Source organism: Hemicordylus capensis, chromosome 1 (assembly GCF_027244095.1).
Source record: "Hemicordylus capensis ecotype Gifberg chromosome 1, rHemCap1.1.pri, whole genome shotgun sequence".
In the NCBI taxonomy this organism is placed as follows: domain Eukaryota; kingdom Metazoa; phylum Chordata; class Lepidosauria; order Squamata; family Cordylidae; genus Hemicordylus; species Hemicordylus capensis.
The window spans coordinates 397,006,702-397,030,949 of record NC_069657.1 but is presented as its reverse complement, the minus strand read 5'-3'; the positions used below and the strand labels follow the sequence as shown (position 1 = coordinate 397,030,949).

General features: G+C 45.6%; 1 protein-coding gene across 3 annotated transcripts in view; it reads left to right on the top strand.

Moving 5' to 3' along the window:
• The first annotated feature begins 6,297 nt into the window (after nt 1–6,297).
• CCDC167 (coiled-coil domain containing 167) overlaps nt 6,298–24,248 on the top strand; it is a 63,810-nt gene continuing 45,859 nt past the window's right edge. For 2 of the 3 annotated variants that reach the window (XM_053304829.1, XM_053304821.1), the window contains exon 1: nt 6,300–6,419. Coding sequence is in view for 1 of the 3 variants with exons in the window: in XM_053304837.1 (XP_053160812.1) it covers nt 6,399–6,419 (21 nt within the window). In the remaining 2 variants the exon portion in view is untranslated. Of the gene's footprint in view, nt 6,420–24,248 lie in introns of all 3 variants that reach the window. The other variant, XM_053304837.1, reaches the window with a different exon arrangement.

The window sequence follows — 24,248 nt, the reverse complement described above, 5'->3', positions numbered from 1 at the left end:
CTCCACCTTCCTCTCTCATCAATAAAACCTTTTCTTTTTATCCAAGATTATTATAAACTTATTATAAACTTTACTATGAACTTCTCCAAGTCTCCACCTAATACAGTTTGTAAAGAAAATAAAAATATGTACGGTATTTATTATTTATTTGTTACATTTGTACACCGCCCCAAACTTTCATCTCTGGGTGGTTAACAAAAGTATAAAACAAGTTAAAATATATACAAAAACTTAAAACAATTTAACATTGTAAAATCAACCACAAATTAAAACCTTAAAATTTTTAAAGAACAGAAAAAGCTTGGGTGAAGAGGTGGGTTTTCAAATGCTTTCTAAAAATTGTCAGAGATGGGGAGGATCGTATCTCAGTAGGGAGCACATTCCACAGTCTACGGGCAGCAACCGAGGAAGCCCATCCCTGTGTGGCTGCCAGCCAAGCTGGCAGGAACTGGAGATGGACCTCTCTGGATGACCTCAATGGGCAGTGGGGATCATAATGAAGAAGATGTTCTCTTAGATACCCAAGGCCTAAGCCATTTAGGGCTTTATAAGTTATGACTAGCACTTTGTATTTTGCCCAGAAACCTATTGGCAGCCAGTGTAACTCTATCAACAAAGGAGTGATGTGGTCTCTCCGAGATGACCCAGAGACCAACCTGGCCGCCGCGTTCTGTACCAACTGAAACTTCCGGACTACGTACAAAGGCAGCCCCACACAGAGAGCATTGCAGAAGTCAAGTCTGGAGGTTACCAACATATGTACCACTGTTTTGAGGTTGTTCATCTCACGAAATGGACACAGCTGGCGTATCAGCCGAAGCTGATAAAAAGCACCCCTGGCCACCACCTCAACCTGAGAAACCAGGGAGAGGTGTGGATCCAGAAGTACTCCCAGACTGCGAACCTGTTCCTTTTGGGGAAGTGTGACCCCATCTAGAACAGGCAGATCAAAATCTTCTCTAGAGTTCTGACCCCGCACAATAAGTACCTCCGCCTTATCTGGATTCAGTTTCAGTTTATTCTCCCTCATCCAGCCCATTACTGCTTCCAGGCAAGCATTTAGGGAAGTTGTGCCATCTCCTGAAGAAGTTGACATGGAGAAGTAGATTTGGCTGTCATCAGCATACTGATAACACCCGGCTCCAAATCCCCTGATGCTCTCTCCCAGCGGTTTCATGTAGATGTTAAAGAGCATTGGAGAGAGTATGGAGCCTTGAGGGACACCATACTTAAGCTCAGATTTTGAAGAGCAACAATCTCCAATCAACACCATCTGGAATCTGTCCGAGAGGTAGGAGCGGAGCCACTGTAAAACAGTGCCCCCCACCCCCAACACCCTCAGACGTTCCAGAAGGACACTATGGTCGATAGTATCGAAAGCCGCCGAGCGATCCAAAAGGAACAACAGAGTCACACTTCCTCTGTCAATTGCCAATTGGAGATAATCCATCAGGCCGACCAAGGCAGTCTCCACCCCATAGCCCGCCCGAAAACCAGTTTGAAATGGGTCTAGATAATCAGTTTCCTCCAAGACCGCCTGGAGCTGAGAGGCCACCACCTTCTCAATTACCTTGCCCAGCCTTGGAAGGTTGGAAACAGGCCTATAGTTGCTCAACTCTGAGGGATCTAATGCAGGTTTCTTAAGAAGAAGTCTAATAATTGCATCCTTAAGACAAGGAGGCATCCTGCCCTCGCTCAGAGAAGCATTTATGATTTCTACTAGGCCTCCTACAACAGCCTGCCTGCTAGATAGAACAAGCCATGTTGGACAGGGGTCAAGAGAACAAGTGGTAGGCCTCACCGCTCCGAGCAGCTTGTCCACGTCCTCGGGAATCACAAACTGAAACCAATCCAGTTGAACCACATAAGAGGAGTTGCCAGACATCTCCAATTCAATTTAAATTTAAATGTTTGATTGTGAAGTTACTCTTATAGTCCAATCCTATACATTACTCAAAGGGGCATAAGATTGCAGTCTGAGAACTATATTTATATTCCCCATGTTTGATTCACATTTAAATCACACTGAACAGAGTGTACATGGTAATTTAAAAATGGCTTTTTTTTAGGTTCTCTGTCATTAACAAAATTCAGAAGTGACACACTGGAAACAAAGGACCTTTCTGGATGTGAAGTTGTTACTCAGTTGTTGTGAAGAATCCAGATGTCCCTTTCCCCCAGCAAGTGCACCTGACTTGAATGCTCACAGTCCATAAACAAGCTCAAGCCCTAGAGACACTTTCCTCCTAATTTCTTAAAGCTGTCCCCCTCCTAACACCTTGCCCCTGGTGCATGGAAGAACATTCCTATCACATACCTTTGTAGAAGCTGCTGAGTTTCACTCCTCACCACAGATTCCAAACATGCCAGAAACCTCATCAAAATGAAAAGTGTGTGTTGACAAGCGTGATGAGCATCAGCCCTGGCTGTGGGAACCCATCTTAAGAGAATTGCTCACTTCGTGGAACCAGGCAACCTTGTGGTGGGTGTAAAGATTAATTTAATTCTAATTAATTCTGTAATCTCAAACTGTTCCTGAAATCTGTGCAGAGCTGTCAAGGTGGTAGCATGGAAGGTGACACAGACAAACCAGAGACTAAGTTCATGAGTTTCTGTATATTTATTTAATCAAAGGTGGAGGCGAGGGAGACACCAACAATGGTGCCATCCAGCCTGCAGGACTCTGATAGCATTTTCTGTCATTCCTATGCTTGCTGGATGCATTTCATGTGCATAGCCCTGGGCTAGCAATATTTGAAATGTGGCTATATTTGAGTTAATGCCTCCCAGGATTTAATAATCAGATATCAGACTCATTCCTGCAATTAAATAGGCAGGGCTTGCCAGCTTCAGGTGATTAAAGAACGCAAGAGGAAGAGCGTATGAACATCAAACAGCTATAAGAAAAGGTGACTGTATTACTGAAGAATAATTACAACCACCATTGTCCCTGGAGTGATGGAAATACTCCACTTACTCTAAATAGCCAACCTTCTGTTGGCTAAGTGGCATGAATTCAAATATTCTTGCCAATCATATGCCATAAGCCTTCAGGAGATTCTCAGTCTAGATATTATGGTCAAAATATTTGCTCTTTCCATCAAAAGCATTGTTTGTTAAAGGAATGATCTGCCAAGTTAATGCACGGAAACAGGCCATTGGCTCTCCCAAGGAGTCCTTTCAGAGCCTTTTAAAGGCAGTTTGTCCTTCTCCTCTTTCTGAGAAGACATTAGATACATATAGCATCCTAGGCAGAGTTTTGTAAGAACATTCTTGAAGCCCTACATGTCTAATTGTTGTGTATATTGTTTCATGACCTTTCAAATACATACTAGGCTTGTTTCCACACTAGGATCCTTTAGTACTGCTGAAACATGGTTCTTCCGCAATCAGACCAAAGTGGAATTAAAATAGTGGTTACAAGCTCAATTTAATTATGAACTATATTTCCCATAACTGTCCCACAATGCCCATCCCCATTGGCAAGACCCTAATATATTTATTCAGAAGTAACCTCCATTAATTTACCCTGCTAACTGGGAGTGGGCAAAGGGGTGGCTGTCTTTTGGACTTCTTTGAGAGTGTCAACGAGAGTGTGGATCAAGGTGATCCAGTTGACATAGTCTACCTGGACTTCCAAAAAGCTTTTGACAAAGTTCCTCATCAAAGGCTCCTGAGGAAACTTAGCTGTCATGGGATAAAGGGACAAGTACATGTGTGGATTGCTAACTGGTTGAAAGATACTTCCCTCCATTTTCACAATGGAGGGAAGTAAGAAGTGGAGTCCCCCAGGGATCTGTAATGGGATCAGTGCTTTTTAATTTATTCATAAATGATCTAGAAGCAGGGGTAAGCAGCGATGTGGCCAGATTTGCAGATGATACCAAACTCTTCCGGGGAGTGAAATCCAAAACGGATTGTGAGCAGCTCCAAAAGGATCTCTCCAAACTGGGGGAGTGGGCGACAAAATGGCAAATGCGGTTCAATGTTAGCAAGTGTAAAGTGATGCACATTGGGACAAAAACCCCAACTTCAAGTATACGCTAATGGGATCCGAGCTGTCGGTGATGGACCAGGAGAGGGATCTTGGGGTTGCGGTGGACAGCTCGTTGAAAGTGTCGACTCAATGTGCGGCAGCTGTGAAAAAGGCAAATTCCATGCTAGGGATCATTAGAAAGGGGATTGAAAATAAAACGGCTAACATTATAATGCCCTTATACAAAACTATGGTGCGACCACACTTGGAGTACTGCGTACAATTCTGGTCACCACATCTTTAAAAGGACATTGTTGAACTGGAGAAGGTACAGAAGAGGGCAACCAAGATGATCAGGGGCCTAGAGCACCTTTCTTATGAGGCAAGACTACAACACCTGGGGCTTTTTAGTTTAGAAAAAAGACGTCTGCGGGGAGACATGATAGAGGTCTATAAAATCATGCATGGCATGCAGAAAGTGGAGAGAGAGAGATTCTTTTCCCTCTCACACAACACTAGAACCAGGGGTCACTCCATGAAATTGATTGCCAGGAGGTCTAGGACCAACAAACGGAAGTACTTTTTCACACAACGCGTGATCCACTTGTGGAACTCTCTGCCACAGGATGTGGTGACAGCCAACAACCTGGATGGCTTTAAGAGGGGTTTGGATGACTTCATGGAGGAGAGGTCTATCAATGGCTACTAGTCAGCGGGCTGTGGGCCACCTCCAGCCTCAAGGGCAGGGTGCCTCTGAGTACCAGTTGCAGGGGAGTAATGGCAGGAGAGAGGGCACACCCTCAACTCCTGTCTGTGGCTTCCAGTGGCATCTGGTGGGCCACTGTGTGAAACAGGATGCTGGACTAGATGGGCTGTGGGCCTGATCCAGCAGGGCTGTTCTTATGACTTATATTCATCAGTGGGGAAGCATCCGTCCAAGGGCTGTTGCTGGTGTCTCCCTTGTGTTTCTTTTTAGATTGTGACCCCTTTGGGGGCAGGGATCCATTTTCTCATTCCTTTTGCTAGGTAAACTGCTTTGATTTTTTTTTGTTGGGGCAGTATATAAATATGTTAATAAAATAATAAAAAGAAGAAGAAACTGGAGGTTGCACTCTTCCTAAGACAGTAGGTTCAGAATGTGGGGGTGCTCCTAAACCTGGCATTTTCCTGGATGTCCAGGCGTGGGCAGTGGGAAGGAGCACCTTACCAACTTGACTAGAAAGGCCAGCTTCAGCCAGTACAGTCAATAACATACCAGTAGTTTAGTTATCCTTCTTGAAAAGCACTATATAAAAATAATATTAATACTAATATATACTCCCTAGAAAGTGTGCTCTGAATTTCAGCTTTCAAGCAGGAAAGATCTCTGTGGTTCCCACTTTAATCATATTCTGGACATTTATTTAAAACATATCCTCCTTCCCACTTTTGTGGCTCCCAATTCTCCTGTCTGCTAACCCTTTAAGTAGTCATTTGCTACTGCCCAGTCATGGGCATTATAAACTGGTCATCTAATGAGGAGTTTATTGCTCTCTCCTGATCACAGTCAGCCCTTAATTAGTCATAGGTCACAGGTATTATACATTAGCTCTTTAATTAAGTTCTATCTGGAAGTTATGTACCTGGACAAATGTAAGACATTTGTGTAAAGACAAATAACATACCTATAAAATAATAATAAACATTTTAAAATAAAATGTAATGATGAACAAATGGTACGATTGCTTTGGCTGCAAACAGGAAAAGTCCTGTATTTGAGTGTACTGTACCCAGGAACATAAGCACAATGCCTCTGAATACCAGCTGCAGGGAAATAACAGCCGGAAAGCGGGGTCTGCATTCATCTCCTGCTTGTGGGCTTCTCAGAGGACGCTAGACTAGATTGGCTTTGGCCTGATCCAGCAGGGCTCTTCTTATGTTAACTTCTGAACAGGAAGGACTTTAGTTTCTTCCTGCTCTCTCCTGATCTCAATTGTCCCACTAATTTTGTTTCCTGTTTACAGTCCAAGCAATCCCCCCATTGTTCATTAATGTGAAAAGTTTTTTTCCAATTAGAGCAATTGCATTTCATCAAACAAACAAAAAAGAATTATTTGCACACTCATGCTTTATCACAATAACAAGATTCAAAGCCCAAACTCCAGCTATAAGAGATGAGATCATATAACAGAAGATCAATAGCAACGGAACCCTGAAATACAGGAAAAGGTATGCTGAAAGGTAGGGCATCAGCCACCCTATCATCAACTGCCTCAAGGACCACGCCTCCTGCCAGGTGCCTCAATATCATTACAGCTGATACTGTAATTCCATTCAAAGGTGGAAAAACTGCCACAAACCAGGTCTGAAAAAAGACAGGAGAGGGCAACGCTGCAGGCAGCAGCAGCATCTGGGTTCTGCAGAGTAACTGAGTGAACAATTTATGTCAAGTCTCGATAAAAAGGTTAGTGAGAAAGCTACCTTATTTGCTCTATGATGCTTTGACTGATCATGTGAATGACTTCTGTTTCTGCATTAAATCCTGGTTCCACAAGGCCAAGGATTACAGACAGAATATTTTCCTTCTCAAATAGCTACCAAGGACAATACAAATTGTCCCTACTCTTCCTCCCACCCACACCTTTTCTTATACAGATCTGTTTATACAGCTCCTATTACTGGCGTTAAAACTCCAGCCATTGGGAGCTTGTTGCCAATGCACAAAGGATATTTAGTCATTTTTCATGTCATATATCTATACATTTTTAAATACAGGATTTGAGGCCCTTGTGTGCCACAAAATTGCAAGCTATTACTCAAGAATCAAGACAGAAAGTGACAGGTATTCCCCTGAACAAACAAAAAAATCCCCCCCCACCACCAAAAAAAATCCACGAAGCTCCACCATCCTTGCTTATTTATCAAGATGTCATGGGATAAACCTTGAATAACATTGAAAAAAGAATAAGCTTCCAACATGAGAACTATGGTGTCCCTAGGCAGGGGTCAAAGGTTCCACTTTGGGATGACATGGGAAGAATTGGACAAGATGAAACATGACATTTGATGGATTCTAAAGAGGTAATGACAGAAACCAAATTAAAACCATTTCTCATTCGTGCAGATGTAGCATGCCACTTTTTTAGAATAGAATAATTCTTAACATTAATTCTAAACATTAGGATAAAGGAAAGAGTACAAGGGACCTCCTGCAGCGGTGGCTGGAGACATTTTGGTGCCTGAAGCAAGCACCAAATACCGCCCCCCCCCCCACGTCCCCAGCCCCCTGGCTGGGCTGGGCAGAGCAACTGCAGAGCTTGAGGAATGGCTCCTCTTCTGCACTGGACCACCAAGGCAGGCATAAGCAAGAGGGTTGCTGTATCTAGCCATGTGCCCAGCCAACAAACAGGCAAATGGCTGGCAGCTATGTTCCCTGCAACAGGGACTCCCAGATGTTGATGACTACAAGTCCTAACATCTCCAGCTGCAAATGCCTTAGGCCAGGGGTGATGGGAGTTGTAGTCAGCATCATATGGGAATCTCTGTTGCAGGGAACACTGGCTGGCAGGTAGATGCCACACCTCTCCCTCCTCCTCGCATGCTCAGTTTTATAAAGAGGAGAAAGGTAAGGAGGGAGAAGTGGAGATGGAGAGTGAGCCAGCCAGACTTATCTTTCTTCAGGGGTAGTGCTTCTGGCAGAGGCAGCAGGAGCAGATGGGGGAGCAAGACACCTTAAAACGGCCTCTCCCCCAAATTAGCCACCTGAAGTACCTTGCTTCACTTTGCTGCATGGGAGGGCCATCCATGACTTCTTGCTTTCCCCACTCCCCCTGCATCAGAAGAAAATAGGGCACTAAATATCCCCAATGTGTGCTTTTACAGGGAAGGTATGGGAGTTCTCCATCACTCTTAGATCAATATGTATTTTTCAAAGACAGACATTTCTTTCTGCAGAACTGATGGATATTTCGTCCTATTGAGAACCATGACAGATGGGTTGTGTTCAGACCTCTATGCATTTTTTAAATTGCCTTTAAACTTACTAAACAAACAAGACCAGTGTCTGAAACAAGCCTGTCTTTTTATGTCTGTTCCTTCCCTGCACATTATACTGTTGGGAGCCTTGGTTTGGTTTTGGCTTTAACTTTACATTTATTTTGTTTTAGTCTAGCTTTTGCCAGGCTGAGAAAATGCTATCATTGTTTACTGAGGGCATTCACAAGACCTTCAAGTCAGGCGGGGAGTGGAGGAGGAAAGGCAGGATAGCACCCACCTTCCCCCCCAGATGATCTCCAGTCCTATTCTGGCCATGTGGCTTGCGTACTCACACGAGCGACTCTCCCAGGAGCAGTGTTCCCTCTAAGGCGTGTGCGTGCTCACACTTTTTTGGATGTCCACTCAGTTATTTTTAGATCCTGCTCAGGTTGAATCCTTAAGGCCCCATTCTGAATGCCCATGCGCACACACACTGCCTTGATACTGCCACCCAGAACAAAATTCATTCCACACACAGATGAAAAAAATTAGAGAGAACACTGGCTGGCAGCCCAATAGCCATCTGTAGGCCAGGAAACTGCAGCCTGGCCTCCAGAAATACTTGGCTGTATCGTGCAAGGAGCTCAGGGCACTGAGGGATTCTCCCTCAACCGGGCACTCTAGGCACAACCAGGGACCCAGCGGGGGGGAGGGTGTACTCACACCCTTCTACCCAGGTAAAAGCTGAGGTAAAAACCCTGGGCTGCCCAGAGAGGCAGTGCTGGGACTGGCCACGATCCCAGCACTTCACACAAGCAGCCCTACAAGCAGGTAGGGCTGCCCAAGCCTGAGTAGGGCTGCTCGTGTGAATAGCCTCATTAATTAGCAAATCACAGCTGAGAAGTCCTGCCTCTGCTCTACACCCATTTTTAATATATACAGACAAAGCCCAGTCTTAAGCATGTTTTCTCAGAAGTCCTGCTGAGTTCAATGGAATGCCACTCCCCGCACCCGTAGGGGGCGGGGCTATGCCTCTGGCCACTGAAGCAGGCACAACGGCCACCATCTTGGTCCCCTCCACGTGGCCAGGGCCAGCCAATTGGGAGAGGGGGTGGGGAGGAACTTGCCCGGCAGCCACCATCTTACTCAGTCCCTCTTATTTACTCCAACTAAGCGTGTCCTGTTTTCATTGGGGCCTGGGGGTGCAACTTACTCCCACGTGTGCATGCTTAGGATCATAGTTGCAGGCTTTTTCCAGAAGCAACCTTTTCACCAGAGCATTGTCGTGGTAGAGACACCATGTTTCTCTGGCCACACTCCTGGTTTAGACAGATTTTTAAACTGGTGATTTAATACTGTAACAATTGTTTTAATTTCTTTCTTTCTGCACGTTTTTATGGAAGCAAAAATGTGATGCAAGGCAAAAAGAGTATAATCACATTTAGCATTCCCATAACCCATTTCAAGTATTCAGTGCTTCATATATAGCATCTCAAAAAACTCTTTCAACAGCTTTGTTAGGTAAGCCAGTAGTATGATTCCCGTATTGCTAATGGGGAGCAAAGGCAGCAGAAACAGTTAATGTGACTAAGTCTACCTGGTAAGTTTAAGGCCGAAGTGAGTTTCAAACCAGGGCTTTCTAAATCACAGATCACATTCTGAGTCTTAAAACGCAGTACTACAGACTCTGCATAGATAGTCATGTGATGTAATGAACAGAACCTTGGTCAGCAACTAGTTTTACAGGAAGACCACTTTGAGGAGCGGGAGGGCGGGGATGGATGATGCTGTGGAAGCCAGTCACTTGCCCCCATTCCCTAGAGGGGGCTGAGAGCCCACGTGCAACTCCCCCAGTTCTCCTATGTGCATGCTGTTGGGCCAGAGGGCTAAGACCAGTCAGTGGTGTGTTTCCAGTCTTACAGAGTCCAACTCCATTCCCATAAAGCTCTTTACAGGGTACTTACTTTGTTAGCCAGTGTCAGCAGTTACTATGCATCAAATGTGACTTTGTTTACCAATCATGCACTGCCTCTGGTTGTCCCACTTCCTCAAGCAGAGCCTTGATTTCTGATTTCCTATGGAAAGAAAGTCACTGCAGACTGACAGTATATCTTTGCAGTATTTTGCTCATTTACACAAATATACAGGCTGAGCACTGAATGGAGAAAGATGATAACAGATCATTCTTAGACCTCAGCAACAGGTTGCATCAGAAGGGTCAAATCCTGCATCCTGAGATGCTACAGGTTTCTGCCTTGGCTGTTCCATCCCAGGCTCTCTAAAAATCCTACATTCAGTCTTTTTCATCTACCTACTTAGCCACCTAATGGTGCAGCGGGGAAATGAATCGCCTAGTGAGCAAGAGGTTGCCAGTTCGAATCCCCACTGGTATATGTTTCCCATATGGAACACATTCCTAGACTATGGGAAACACCTGTATCAGGCAGTAGTGATATAGGAAGGTGCTGAAAGGCATCATCTCATACTGCACGGGAGGAGGCAATGGTAAACCCCTTTTGTATTCTACCACAGAAAAACCACAAGGCTCTGTGGTTGACACCAATTCAATGGCACAACTTTACTTTTACTTTTCCTGCACAAATCTTGCAGGGGAGGGAGGTAGAGGGGGAGAGTGATGTCACCTTCAGTCCTCCCTTCAGGTAGGTCCTATGTCAGACCCATCATGGTGTGGCTCACTGAGGTTAGTCAGGGTCATTAGCAACACATCCTCCAGTCCCTTCGCCCATTATCCAGTGATTAGCTTACAAAGGAATAGCCAGCCAGCTAACTATCCCAAGCCACAACAGTAAAAAGGTAAAGTGTGCCCTCAAGTCGGTGTCAGCTCCTGGCAACCACAGAGCCCTGTGATTGTCTTTGGTAGAATACAGGAGGGGTTTACCATTGCCTCCTCCTTCACAGTGTGAGATGATGCCTTTCAGCATCTTCCTATATCACTGCTGCCTAATACAGGTGTTTTCCATAGACTGGGAAACATACCAGCGGGGATTCGAACCGGCAACCTCTGGCTTGCTAATCAAGTAATTTCCCCGCTTATAAAATATATCAACCCTAAGACTAATAACAAGAGACATAAGGCTTGTATAAACAAAAGATTTGTGAGCACAGTGAACTATGTTATGCTTGAGTATGAATGTACATAATTCAGGAAGATTCAGCTCAACATAGGAAGTTGCTTTATACCAAGTCAGACCATTGGCTCATCTAGTTGTCTACACTGACTTATAGTGGCTCTCCAAACTTTCAAACAGGAGTCTTTCCCTACCTGGAGATGCCAGGGAGTGAACCTGGGACCTTCTGCATTCAAGCAGATTCTCTACCACTGAGCTACAGCTCCCTCCCTAAAGGGGAATAGCAGCCAGAATTGAAGAAGCTCTTATACTGACAAGGAGCACATGCCAAAGCCCCAGGGCACCCAGAGAGAAGGCCCGGTCCCACACTGCCACCAAACGAGTCAGTGGCAGCCTTAACTGAACCTCCTCATGCGATCTCAGTAAGCGACAGGCTTCATGACAAAAGAGGTCCCCTCCTAAATACCCTGTACCCAAGCCATTAAGGGCTTTATAGGTAATAACCAGCACTTTGTATTTTGCTCAGAAACATATTGGCAGCCAATGAAGTTCTTAAAATTGGTGTTATATGGTCTCTTTGGGAAATCCCAGAGACCAATCTGGCTGCTGCATTCTGCACCAATTGCAATTTCTGAACTACATACAAAGGCAGACCCCCATACAGTGCATTACAGAAGTCTAGCCTGGAAGTTACCAGCATATGTAATACTGTTTTGAGGTCATTCACTCTAGAAATGGGCAGTTGGCGTATCAGCCAAAGCTGATAGAAAACACTCCTGACCACTGCCTCAATCTGAAGAACCTGAGAGAGTTTCAGTTTGGGGTCCATCAGAACTTAATATAAATTTAACAATAAAAATAAACAAACACCCAAACTACCTGTTCTTTCTGGGGGAGTGTAACCCCATCCAGAAAAGGCAGATCTAAACATTCTTCTGAGTCCCAGTCTCCCACAACCAGTACCTCTGTTTTATCTGGGTTCAACTTCAGCTTGTTATCCCTCATCCAGCCCATTACCACCTCCAGGCAGGCATTTAGGGAAGCTATGCTATTTCCTGATGAGGAATATCTCAGCCTAACCTATCCCAAAGGTTTGTTGTGATTAAAACGCAGAGTCACAACAACCCAGATTATCTCCAACAAAGTGGCAGAATAATGTGGGGTTTCTTTATGAAAACTACTTCTATGAGTATTTATATATGGCTCTTCAACCAAAGTTCTCAAAGCAGTTTACATAGAAAAATAAATAATGCATTATTAATTAAGATGGCCCTCTGTCCCCAAAGGGCTCATGATCTAAAAAGAAACATAAGGCAGATACTAGCAACAGCCACTGGAGAGATGCTATGCTGGGACTGGATAGGGCCAGTTGCTCTTCCCCTGTTAAATTTAAAAGGTATCTCTTTGCTCAGTTAGCAGGGGAAAATATTATCTTGATTTGCCCAGCGCGTTCTGGTGGGTGTACCAATTTGGGTGAACTTTGTACACTGCCAAGTCTAATTTATTTATTTTTAATTTATTTATTGAATTTATATACCACCTAGTATAAAAATCTCTAGGGGGTGTACATAATTAAAACATAAAATATAACACATTTAAAATTCTTAAAGATAAAAATCATAGATAAAAACACGTTAAAATTTAAAATCGAATCTCAGTTGAAGGCCTGGGAAAACAGGTATGTCTTCAGGGTCTTCCTAAAAGCAAACAGAGAAGGAGATGCTCTTATTTCAGCAGGGACTGCATTCCAAAACCCTGGGGCAGCCACAGAAAAGGCCCGGTCCCAAGTTGCCAGATCACACTCCCTCTGTCAGTCGCCAATTGGAGATCATCCATCAGGCTGACCAAGGCAGTCTCAACCCCACAGTCAACCTGAAAACCAGTCTGGAAAGGATCTAAATAATCTGTGTCCTCCAAAACTGCCTGGAGGTGAGAAGCAACCACTCACTCAATCACCTTGCACAACCAAGGAAGATTAGAGACAGGCCTGTAATTAGCTAACTCTGAGGGATCCAAAGCAGGTTTCTTCAGATAAGGAGGAGAGTCTCACGATCAGCAAAAAGCGGGCTAAGGGAGCCTAGCCCATTTTTTTGCTGATCATCTGCTGCCACGGGAGCTGCGCAGCTCCCGGCAGCAAACTCTCCTAATTCCCCCTCCCATTAGCCAAGTTGCTATTGCACCACGGCAATACTCAATAAAAAAAGTCGGGGTTAGCAAGCGCTCTGCTAACCCCATCATTTTTATTGTGTATTGCTGCGGTGTGGCACCATGAGATGTGGTGACAGCCAACAACCTGGATGGCTTTAAGAAGGGGTTTGGATAACTTCATGGAGGAGAGGTCTATCAACGGCTATTAGTCGGAGAGATAAAAGCCACCTCCAGCCTCAAAGGCAGGATGCCCCTGAGTAGCAGTTGCAGGGGAGTAACAGCAGGAGAGAGGGCATGCCCTCAACTCCTGCCTGTGGCTTCCAGCGGCATCTGGTGGGCCACTGTGTGAAACAGGATGCTGGACTAGATGGGCCTTGGGCCTGATTCAGCAGGGCTGTTCTTATGTTCTTATGACCCCTGGTGGGCGGCTGAAACAAGCCTCTCAACTCTGGGGGTCTCTCCAAGTTCCCCCCACACTTGCGCAGGGCATCCTGGAACTTCTGGGGGCCACACGGCCCCTGATCCCCGCAGCCCTCTGTGGCTCCGTGACGGAGCCGGTAGTCGTGTGGGTGGCCAATCCGGCCACCCTGGGCTGTCTAGGGATCGTCTGCGAGGAGAACAGGCTAAGCCCGCTCTCCCCGCAAACCCTCTGAAGGTGGGTCTCACCAATCGTGAGACTCACCTCAAGGTCTAATAATAGCCTCCTTAAGACAAGGAGGCATCCTGCCCTCCCTCAGAGAAGCATTTATGATATTTACCAGACCCTCTCTGATAATATGACTATCAGGTGATATAAGACAAGCTGGGCAAGGGTCAAAAGAGCAGGTGGTGGGGCGGACAGTCTGAAGCAGTTTGCCCACATCGTCAGAAGTAACAAAGTGAAAATGATCCAATTCAGTCCTACAAGAGGAGTTGCTGGACACCTCTATGATAGACTCTACAGTAACTGTGGAGTCTAGTTCAGCACGAATACAAGATATTTTATCTGAAAAAAAAAAGTTGTTAAAAACATCACAGCGCATGACAGATGATTCCAAATTCATATTTAAGGCAGAGGGGGCATGAACTAGCCTCCTTACAACTTTAGACAATTCAGCTGGACGTGAATTTGCAGAAGCAATGGGGGCAGAGTAGAACCGCTTCTTTGCCATCTGCACTGCCTGAGCACAGATCCTTAAATGATCTCTGTGATGCAATCTATCAGATTTGCGCTGAGACTTCCTCCACTTGCGCTCTAATAGTCTGCCTCGCTGCTTCAGCTCCCACAGTTCATCTGAATACCACGAGGAAGACTTTAAAGCAGGTCAGAGAGGATGCTTAGATGCGATTGTGTCTACTACTCTAGTAAGTTCATTATTCCATGTTTGCAGAGCATCACCAGAGCATCAATAGAATCACTAGCAGAGCCGGCTGGAAACCCTTCCAAGGCTTCTTGGAATCCTATTGGATCCAATAACCTTCTTGGGCGGACCAATCTAATGGGCCCTTCACCCCTACAGATGTGGGTTGTGGCTGCAACTCTTACCTTAAACAGATGGTGTTCCGTCCATGACAGTGGGGAGATAACAGGGGCCCCCACCCATGGAACACCACCCTGATCAGAGCAAAAGACCAAGTCGAGCATGTGACCTGCATCATGCGCCGGTCCAGAAACCACTTGGGATAGGCCCATAGTCTTCATGGCCACTATGAACTCCTGAGCTGCCCCTGACAACCCAGTCCCGAAATGGACATTGAAGTCCCCCACCAACAACAACCTGGTCCACTCCAATGCCAACTCAGCAACCAGGTCCATCAGCTCAGTTAAGGACTCTATTGGACAACAGGGTGATCGGTATACTAACAGAAGTCCCAATCTATCCTTGGTCACTTTACTTAGGAACACACATTCAATATAGGGCAACTCCCTGAGAGGGATCCTGGTAAGGGAGTTAGTATTCTTATAGACCACAGCCACCCCACCTCCCCGCCCACATTCTCTCACCTGCTCCACCACGAAGTAACCCATTGGGAGGAGCTGGGACCAAACCGGGCCACTAGCCTCTCCCAACCAGGTCTCCGTGATGCACACCAGATTGACACTTTCATCCAAGATCAAATCATGGGATGATCTCAGGCTTATTTTGGACTCACCTGGCATGACAAAGCAATAAAGCGAGGTTCTGTGGGTTGAAGGGACTGCCGCCCTCCAAGGCCAAAGAGGTAGTAGGCCTGATTGAGGAGGAAACCACGATTAAGGTACTAAATTCCCTCCCCTTATTATGACCTGCTGATCTATCAACACCAAATATTGGTGAATTCCCCATCACCATTGGAATGGCTGCCCCAGAGACACCCCCTGCCTCCCCATCTCCTGACAACCCAAGACACATACTTACACCAGGTTCAACTCATCACAGGGCAGCAGCAAAACAGGACTGTCCCTACCAGGAGTCAAAAACAATGCATAAACCCCCACCACTCAGTCCTACCCCCGGAGGCCACCACCAAGGCCGACCCCCTGCGCCTCCAGCAGAGTCTTTTAAAGGCCAAAGAGTTGGAACAGCCCAATCAGCTGTCTCTCACACAGCAATGGTCTGAGGTGGCCAACTGCTCAGTGTCAGAGCAATCAGGAAGGACAAACACCCAGCCAGGGGATGGCCTGACCCACCCCCTCGCAAACAGGGGAAAGGGGGAGGGAGGCAAATGGAAAGCACACAAGACTCCTCCTGCAAACACAAGTCTCCTGCAAGTGCCACTAATGCCTGGGACTTGCCAGTATCACTTCACTTCTAGTGGGAACCTAAGCCAACAGTGGCCAACCTGAGGCTCTCCAGCTGTAGTTAGACTACCACTCCTGTCATCTGCAATGCTCTGTCCAACACAGAGCTTGTAGTGCTTAAATTCATTGCCTTGTGAAACACCAAACTCTGTGCTCGATTTTGACCAAAGATGTAACACATTTTGCCAATTTAAAGTGTCACATAATGGTGTTTTCACACATTTGGCTTAATTTGGCTTTTGCTGAAATCAGTATATGATGAGAACATAACACCTACATAAGCTAGATTGTGAGGGCATGCACATGAGCAGCCCTACTTGGGTTTGCACAGCCCTATCCAGGTAGGTAGGGCTCTTCATGTGCAGCCAGACGCATAACCACGGGGGGGGGGGGGGGGCAGGCAGGGCACGTGCCCTAGGCGCCACTCAAGGAGGGCGCCAAAAATGCCACTGCCCCACCCTCTCCCCCACAAAATCCTAGCTTCAGCAGACGTCGGGCGGCGCCTCGCCTCTGCTCCAACCACCAGGCGCCTACCCGGCCGCTGGCACGCTGCCTGCACCCTGCTCTGCTGCCATTGGCCAAATGGATCTCCCCCCCCACCCCACCCCCGCCACCACACTCGCACTTGTGCAAGATTTCACAGCCGGAGCAATGTCATGTCATGTGATGTGCCCCGCGTGCACTGCATGCTTCACACTGTCTAAACCAGTGATTCTCAAACTTGGGTCCTCAGGTGTTATTGGACTTCAACTCCCATAATCCCCAACCAAAGGCCACTGAGGCTGGGGATTATGGGAGCTGAAGTCCAATAACACCTGAGGACCCAAGTTTGAGAATCCCTGGTCTCAACTCAAGACTCTCGAGGGGAGGCTGCTGGCGAGAACGCGTCTGGTGGTCTGCTACTGTGCTGCCTGCTTTGCTCTGCTTCGAGCTGCGGAGGTCGGGAGGATCGAGGGAGCGGCGGCGCAAGCCCAGCCTTGCTTCTCCCGCTGTCGCTTCTCACTCACAAGAGAAGACAAGCCTAAAGAAGCAATTCCAAGGTGTGTGTGTGTGTGTGGCATGAGTGTCTTCTCTTTTTAAATTTCCTTTTTACCCACCACGTGCTCACTCCAAGCTGCGGGGCGGGCAGGCGCGCAACCGCTCTCAAAATGGATGTTTTCCATGATTTCCATGATGTTTTCCATGACGGGCTGAGTGGTCAGGGGCCAGGGGGCAGGTAGGCAGCTGAGTAAAGAGTAATCACTGTTGGTGTGGAGGGAGTCTTATGTGGACTTGCTTAATACTGTATGACAGTGTTTGGCGTTTGTTTTTCCCCTTTTAAAACTGGTTGGTGTTGTGCATATTTGCCCGTCCTCAGCAGTACACAAATTGCTCTCCTAACATTGCATATCCTTCCTTGGTCACTCGCAAATCCCACAGATGGCCATGATTCCCCCACCCACCCGGCACGCACCCTTTGCACTTCTCTGCACTTAACTATGTATTGTTGTAAAGTTGCAAAGAGGTGCGGCGGCGGCAGAGATCCTGCCTTTCTTTTCTTCCCTCTAGCCTGAGTGCGGGTTGGCGGGTGGGCGCGCTGCCCTGGCGAGAGAGAGAGGTTCTTTTTCTCTTGGCTCGCCATGCCAGAGGAGCCAAAGCCTGCCCCCTGGCTAGGCTGAAAGGATGCACTCATACGGAGACCTTGCTCTCTGAGTGGGAGGGGCAGCAGATTCTAGGCCCGGGCGTGCAGCGGCGAGGAGGAAGCTCCCTCCCCCATTGTTAAGTTAGCCGCCCAACAAGTCTGTGCTGCTGCTGTGCTGTCGCCGAGCTGACTGCCGAGGGAGGTGGCACAAATGCTTGCCTGCTGCTGGGCTCAGGGAGGAAGTTCGCAGCCCAGGAAAGCATATTTGCACCCCCTCCCTCGGCAAAGGGATGGGGAGCCTTTGGGTCGTGTGGTGGGGAGAAGCTGGCAGGAGGTGAGAAGGGTGTGTGTTACTGCGTGTTGTCGACTTGAGAAAACGGTTGGGGCTTCTTGGTCTCTTCTTGGGCGCTCAAGCCAAGGTGTTTCTCGGCTGGGGGGAGAAGGGTGGCATCGTGGTGGGGGCGGGTGACCTACCCCATTCCCGACAGCTGGAAGATGCGGGGCGGCAGCGTGGCAGCAGAGTCAGAGCTTTCCCTAGAGCTGGTTAGCCAGTTTCCCTAGAGCCAGTTACACAAGCACAATGTTTTAAGCTGGATCTGCAGAATATGTGCTCGCATTTCCTTGCATCAAAATCTGCCCACAATGAGCAAACTTTGTGGGTGTTTCAGGTTGTCTTCACATTTAAGCCTAGCGAGGGCATGGTGGCTCTCTTCTTTAACAGCTTCAAACAAATAGATTAAACTGCAGGGATTCAATGCCAAGTGGATGTTACATTTTCTGTTGATATTCTGACGCCCTCTAAATATCATAAAGAAATCCTTGCAGCTGATTAAAAGTGTGTGTGTGTAGCAGAGAGGCAGTGATAAATAACTGAATGTCCAGTCTTTGAGGAATCAAGTTTTGATTAAAGCAAACAAAAATCAGGCAGCTGATGTAGTCCACATTAGGAACAATGGTGACCATGATTATACCATTCCCTTTGTGACTTCCTACAAAATGGTGACTTTTATTGTTTATTGTTTTATTGTTAGATTTATATACCTCCTTTCATTAAAAACAATACCAAAGTGGTTTGTTTTTAGTCATGGATTTTAGTTTTAATTGTTCTCTTTGTCAATGTGATTTTATTGTGATGAAGATTAGTTAAATCTGAGTGGTCTTAGGCAACCAATGTTGCATCTGAAATGCCATTTCATTTTTATTGACATAAATAATCTCCAACCAATTGAAATAGCAAAGGTGTATACTATAGCTTTATTCAATTGCAGGGAATCTCAAAAAAGCAGGGTTTGCAACTTAGGCAGTGCATATCTTCTCTAAAATGGCCCTTTTATAGTTTTTCTAACTTTGAATTCATAACATAAAACAAAGCATAAATACATGAACAAAACAAAAAATAAGCATCATGACTCAATATATATGTATGCTTGTAATCAGAAGTAAAACAATGATGTACCAGAACAAATGGGGGGAGAATATTGGAGGTTTCAGTTGTTAAAATCAGACCTAGCCAACTAAGAATCTATGCTGCAGACCTTCCACTATTTCACAAAGAGCCAGCGTGGTATAGTGGTTAGAGTGCTAGACTAGGACCGGGGAGACCTGAGTTCAAATCCCCATTCAGCCATGATACTAGCTGGGTGACTCTGGGCCAGTCACTTCTCTCCCAGCCTAACCTACTTCACAGGGTTGTTGTGAAAGAGAAAATTAAGTATGTAGTACACCGCTCTGGGCTTCTTGGAGGAAGAGCGGGATATAAAATGTAAAAACAAATATAATAAATAAAAATGCTTGTAGTGAGACGTGCTTGTAACATTCTATTCTGCAAAAGTCCAGCCTTCCACTGATTTAAAAGCAAAGAGGGTGTTTGCTCTTTTAGTTAAACATATATTCAACTAACGTAATTGTATGATGATCTGCTATACCAGTAAAATGTAACTCTGGCTGCATCTTCACAACTGTAAGGATCCTGGTTAAATAGTCAGTCAGGATTAGTGAGCTCTATGGAGCTGATTGTGAGAATCAGTCCTAGTCCCACATATTTATTTCCCCACTCCTCCCTCTGTCTCTAAATCACCCAGCGCAGTTCACAATTGTGCTTGGCCACCTGGTACATCATGGGCCAGCGCCATGGTGTGGCAGTCACACCACTCAGGACACACTAAAGAAAATTTGGGCATCCCCAGGAGATGTGAAAATCCTGGACTTTGGCCCTGAAGTCCAGGGGTAAGAGTGTCTCTGCTCTGCCCCCAGTCTACATAGGAACATAGGACGCTGCCATATACTGGGCCAGACCATAGGTACATCTAGCTCAGTATTAAAGCTCAGTATCTAGCTCAGATGACAACACTAGCATGGGGGGGGGGTGTAATTTCAGTGCTTGCCCTAGGCGCCATTTTCCCTAGTTACGCCTCTGTGTGCAGCAACAGGATCAGGCCAACTCCCAGCGCTGCCCTGCTGAGTAGTCCAAGTATTTTACCTGAGCTATTACTGAGGAAGAAGGGCTTGATCACGCCCTTCTACCTCCGTTCCGGGTCATGTGTATGCTTGGGATGCCTGCAGCTGATTCTTCTCGACCTCAAATCGGGCCCTCTATTTCGAGGGTGATTCAATTCAGGGTCGAATCTGCGAATCACTCCCGCTTCAACCCAAATTGATTCGAGGGCAAATGGATTTGCACACATTTTTAACCTCATGTGTTCTTAGTCCATATTTTGTTAACACAGTGCAACACCCAGTCTCAGTTAACCCTCTCTCTTATTTCCATGTACTTTGTCTTTTTGTTTCTGCACCTCAGCATTCTCTCCCTTCTCTCTCTGAACCCCTCCATTTCCTCTCTCTGCTGCTTCCCTACTCTTTACACACACACACCCCTCTCAGTTGCCTTGTTTTCTCTTTCTGTTTCTCTGCCCCCTATTTTCTACTCCCCAGGCCCGCTCCCACTCTACCCCACCTCTTTGCACCGGCATAGGCCTTTCTGCACCATCTGTTTATCCCCTCTTTTGCTCAGTTTCCCTACCTGACGGGTCTTTTTTCATCCCTATTACCCCCTTCTTCTTCTTCTTCTTTCAGTCAGTCGCTTTCATGTTCTGTTTCTGCCCATTGTCTTATCATCTCTACTCCTCCTCACTGAACTTAGCAACAGCACGTACGGCATTCATTCTCTCAGCAGTTCACATGCTAAGGGCCTTGCCACAAATTATGCAGAAGCAAACCTGGATTTACAACTGAGTGTATTTGACAAGAAACTGTCGTCACTAGCCAGTCTTGGCTCTCTGACGAGCATATCAATCCAAAGTTTGGCTTATTCACACACGAGACATTTTTAAAACTGATGGCAACTCCACAGTGTACACCTCTGATTCCAGAGAGCGGAGGAGCAATTAGAAAGTAATAATCTTTAGCATTTGTGTATTGCTAGAGCACTCAAAGCACTTCACATACATTAGGATAGTTCTCATGACCAAAAGCTGAGTAGGAGCATCCAGCCAGGCTCCAAGCCCCATACGTGCTCCCAAGAAACAGCTGTGTGTTGGCAAAAATTGAGGTAGGAAGAGGGGGAAGTTGCTGTGCACTAACTGTGATTTGGGTAAGAGAGTGGTGACCAACCCACCTCATGTACCCAGCATTGTATCAAGGGTGGAGAACCACGTCCTGTGCTGTCCTACCCAGGTCGCAGCTAACACACAATGACATCCCCTTCCTCCTAACTCGGTTTTTGCTGACACACAACAGTTACTTGGGAGAAAGCCTGGAGCTTCCTAACCAGCTTTTGGATATGAGAACTGGCCTAATACCTTCTAGTAATCTTTACAACAATCCTGTAAAGTAGCTTAATATCCATACTGGATGAATATGGTTGAGAGTGTGGCTTGCCTAAGGCCACCCTATGAGTTTATGGCAGAGGCAGAATTTGAAATAGGGAGGTTCTGATTTGTAGCGTAGCTTCTTAGCCACTACACCGTCCCAACATAATGCAGGCATTCTCCCACCACACTATTGGCAGATACGTGTTGCAAGATGCAGCTATTTCCACAAACAGGTGGGGAGCAGGCTGCAAACCACAGATGTCTGGAATGCCCCGAAGGGACTATAAGGGGTCTGGGAGGGAGCCACAAGTTGTCCATGGACTCATTTGCAGACCTGTTCTAGACCAATATTGCATGTAACCATTACATAGAACTTTTCAACACAAATCAGTATTTGTTATGCTAGGGCTGAGCAATGGTTTTAATTACATGGAAACAATAATGTGTTTGCTTCCCCCACCCCCACCCCCTTTTGACTAATTTCTTATTTATTAATATTATCAATGAGACTGATTTTACTCATGACACTACAATACCTTTGACCTTCCCTCCTGTTTTATGTGCAGGAGGGAGGCTCTATACGTGAAGGTTCCTAGTATGCAAAAGGCAACATCATTTTGTTTTAAATAAATATACAGAGTTCATTCTCACAACCTCGCAGGGGAGGGCAGGCAGGGAGGCAGGCTCCTGCCTGTTTCCCCACACACCTCGTTTTTGGTGCTCGCCCAACACATGACTGGTGTTGGGGCAAGCTGGGAGCCGGAGGAGGAAGACCTCTGGTATCCCACAGTATCCAGGTAGACCAGTCCTCCAAGGCGGACAGACATGTTAAGTCCGGAGTGCAGGGCTGGTCTGCCTGCCGTTCCCAATTGGTGAACCAGCTCTCCCCAGGAAAAAAAGGCCATTTTGAGGCCTGGTTTCTCGGCAAAACTGGTCTCAGAATGGCGAACAAATCACCCAAATCGATTTGGGTAATTTGTTGAGGTAACCGGCCAAGATGGCATGTTTGATGAATCAGTTTGAGGGAACTGCAATTCAATGCAACCTCAAATCGAATCACAGATTTTGATTTGTGCACACCCCTACTTTTTTGATGGTGCTTCAGCCCATCTTGTGTGTGCACAGCCCTATAGTGCAAAAGTGGGTGATTTTGAGTCATTTGACCGTTACAAGCATTGTTAAAAAGAATAACTACATTTCAGTAAGCTACCTAATGGTGCAACAGGGAAGTAACTTGCCTAGGGAGCAAGAAGTGGATGCTGAAAGGCATAATCTCATACTATGAAGGAGATGGCAATGGTAAACCTCTCCTGTATTCTACCAAAGAAAACCACATGGCTCTGTGGTGGTTGCCAGGAGTTGACACAACACCAACTCGACGGCACAACTTTACCTTTACTTTACATTTCAGTAGCCTTGCTAGGTGTATTTCAAGCCAGTTATCACTTTGCCTAAGCATCTTTTCTTTCTGTCTACTTTACCTAAACAGCATTGTTGCCTTCATGTTCATTTCAGGTTGCTTTATCACCGTCCATTATAACAGATGATTGTGTTCTGCCCAAGAACACAACATGGTTGTATTTCAGTGGCAGCTTGTGTTGTTTTGGAAAAATTTTATAGCCTTACCCAGAGGTGCTTGCTTGTCAAGTTTAATTATAAAACTCATAATTTTAGGGATTTCTAGATGCTTGAAATTATAAGAAATCTGTTATAAGATGGTGGGAAGTTTAGCTTTCTTTAATAAATACTCTGTTTAGAACCCTGTGTTACACAGGGGGGTGGGGGAGGTTAATGTAGTGCATACTAAAGGCTTGGGATGAAAATGCAAACATACAACACTCCTAATTAAAAACAGAATTTTAATGCAATCTTGTAACTCTTAAAGGCTGACTTGTGATTTTAAAACATTTGGTATTTTCACTTAGTAGCTTTTTCTCTTCCACTTCATTCACTTTGCTGAAAATATTGTTATGGTATCTAATGGTATTGACAGAACTCCAGTTACAGGCCTTGATCAAACTTGGATCTGCAGGGATCCTGATGATTATCAATTAAAAGTCACTTAAAACCATCCTCTAACCATATATTGAATGATGCTGCTTTTCAACTGCATTGCCAGAATAAGGGAGCTAGTACCTTATGATGCAGTTCCACGTACAGATGATGATTTTTATTTGCAGATCCCAAAAAATCACAGTCTAAGTACAGCTCTCATCTAAGTGACACTGTAAAAACTACAGATCCAGCATATTTAGAGATGACAAAAGCAGCATGCATGCACACACACTTGTGATTACAGTTTCTTATGAATGCATACTGTAAAACTTCATTCAAATATTCATTTTGCATCTTACCTTGTTGACTTAATTTTAAAAATCCTGGATCCAATAACTTGTGGAGCAAAAACCATATTCAGAGCATGATTTTTAAATACAGATCTTACACCCTCAAGTGCACCTCATAAAACACAAATCTCACCTGTCCTTCCTATGAATCACAACTACCATTAATGCCACCAACAGTGGCACAAAACCTTATATTCAGGACACAGACCCTGTCATGATTCGTGTATCATATTCAGGACAGAGCGATCTTCCTGATTTTTGTTTGCAGATCTTTCCAATATCTTACAAGTACCTTTGGGAAACACTACAAAACATAAAACATACGTGATGGCATAATCTAGTGGAACACGTGGATTTGGATGGTTTGGATTGCTTAGAAGTTGGTGTTGCCAGCTTGATGTTGGTGTTGAATACCATCCAGAACAAATTAATCATCCAGAACAAATGCCAAAAAATAGATTTTGTGGGCATGGTTTTTGCACAATAATTATTTGCAATATATCTGTTCCAGCCTGTTCTAGATGGGTCTAACTGGGAAAGAGTTA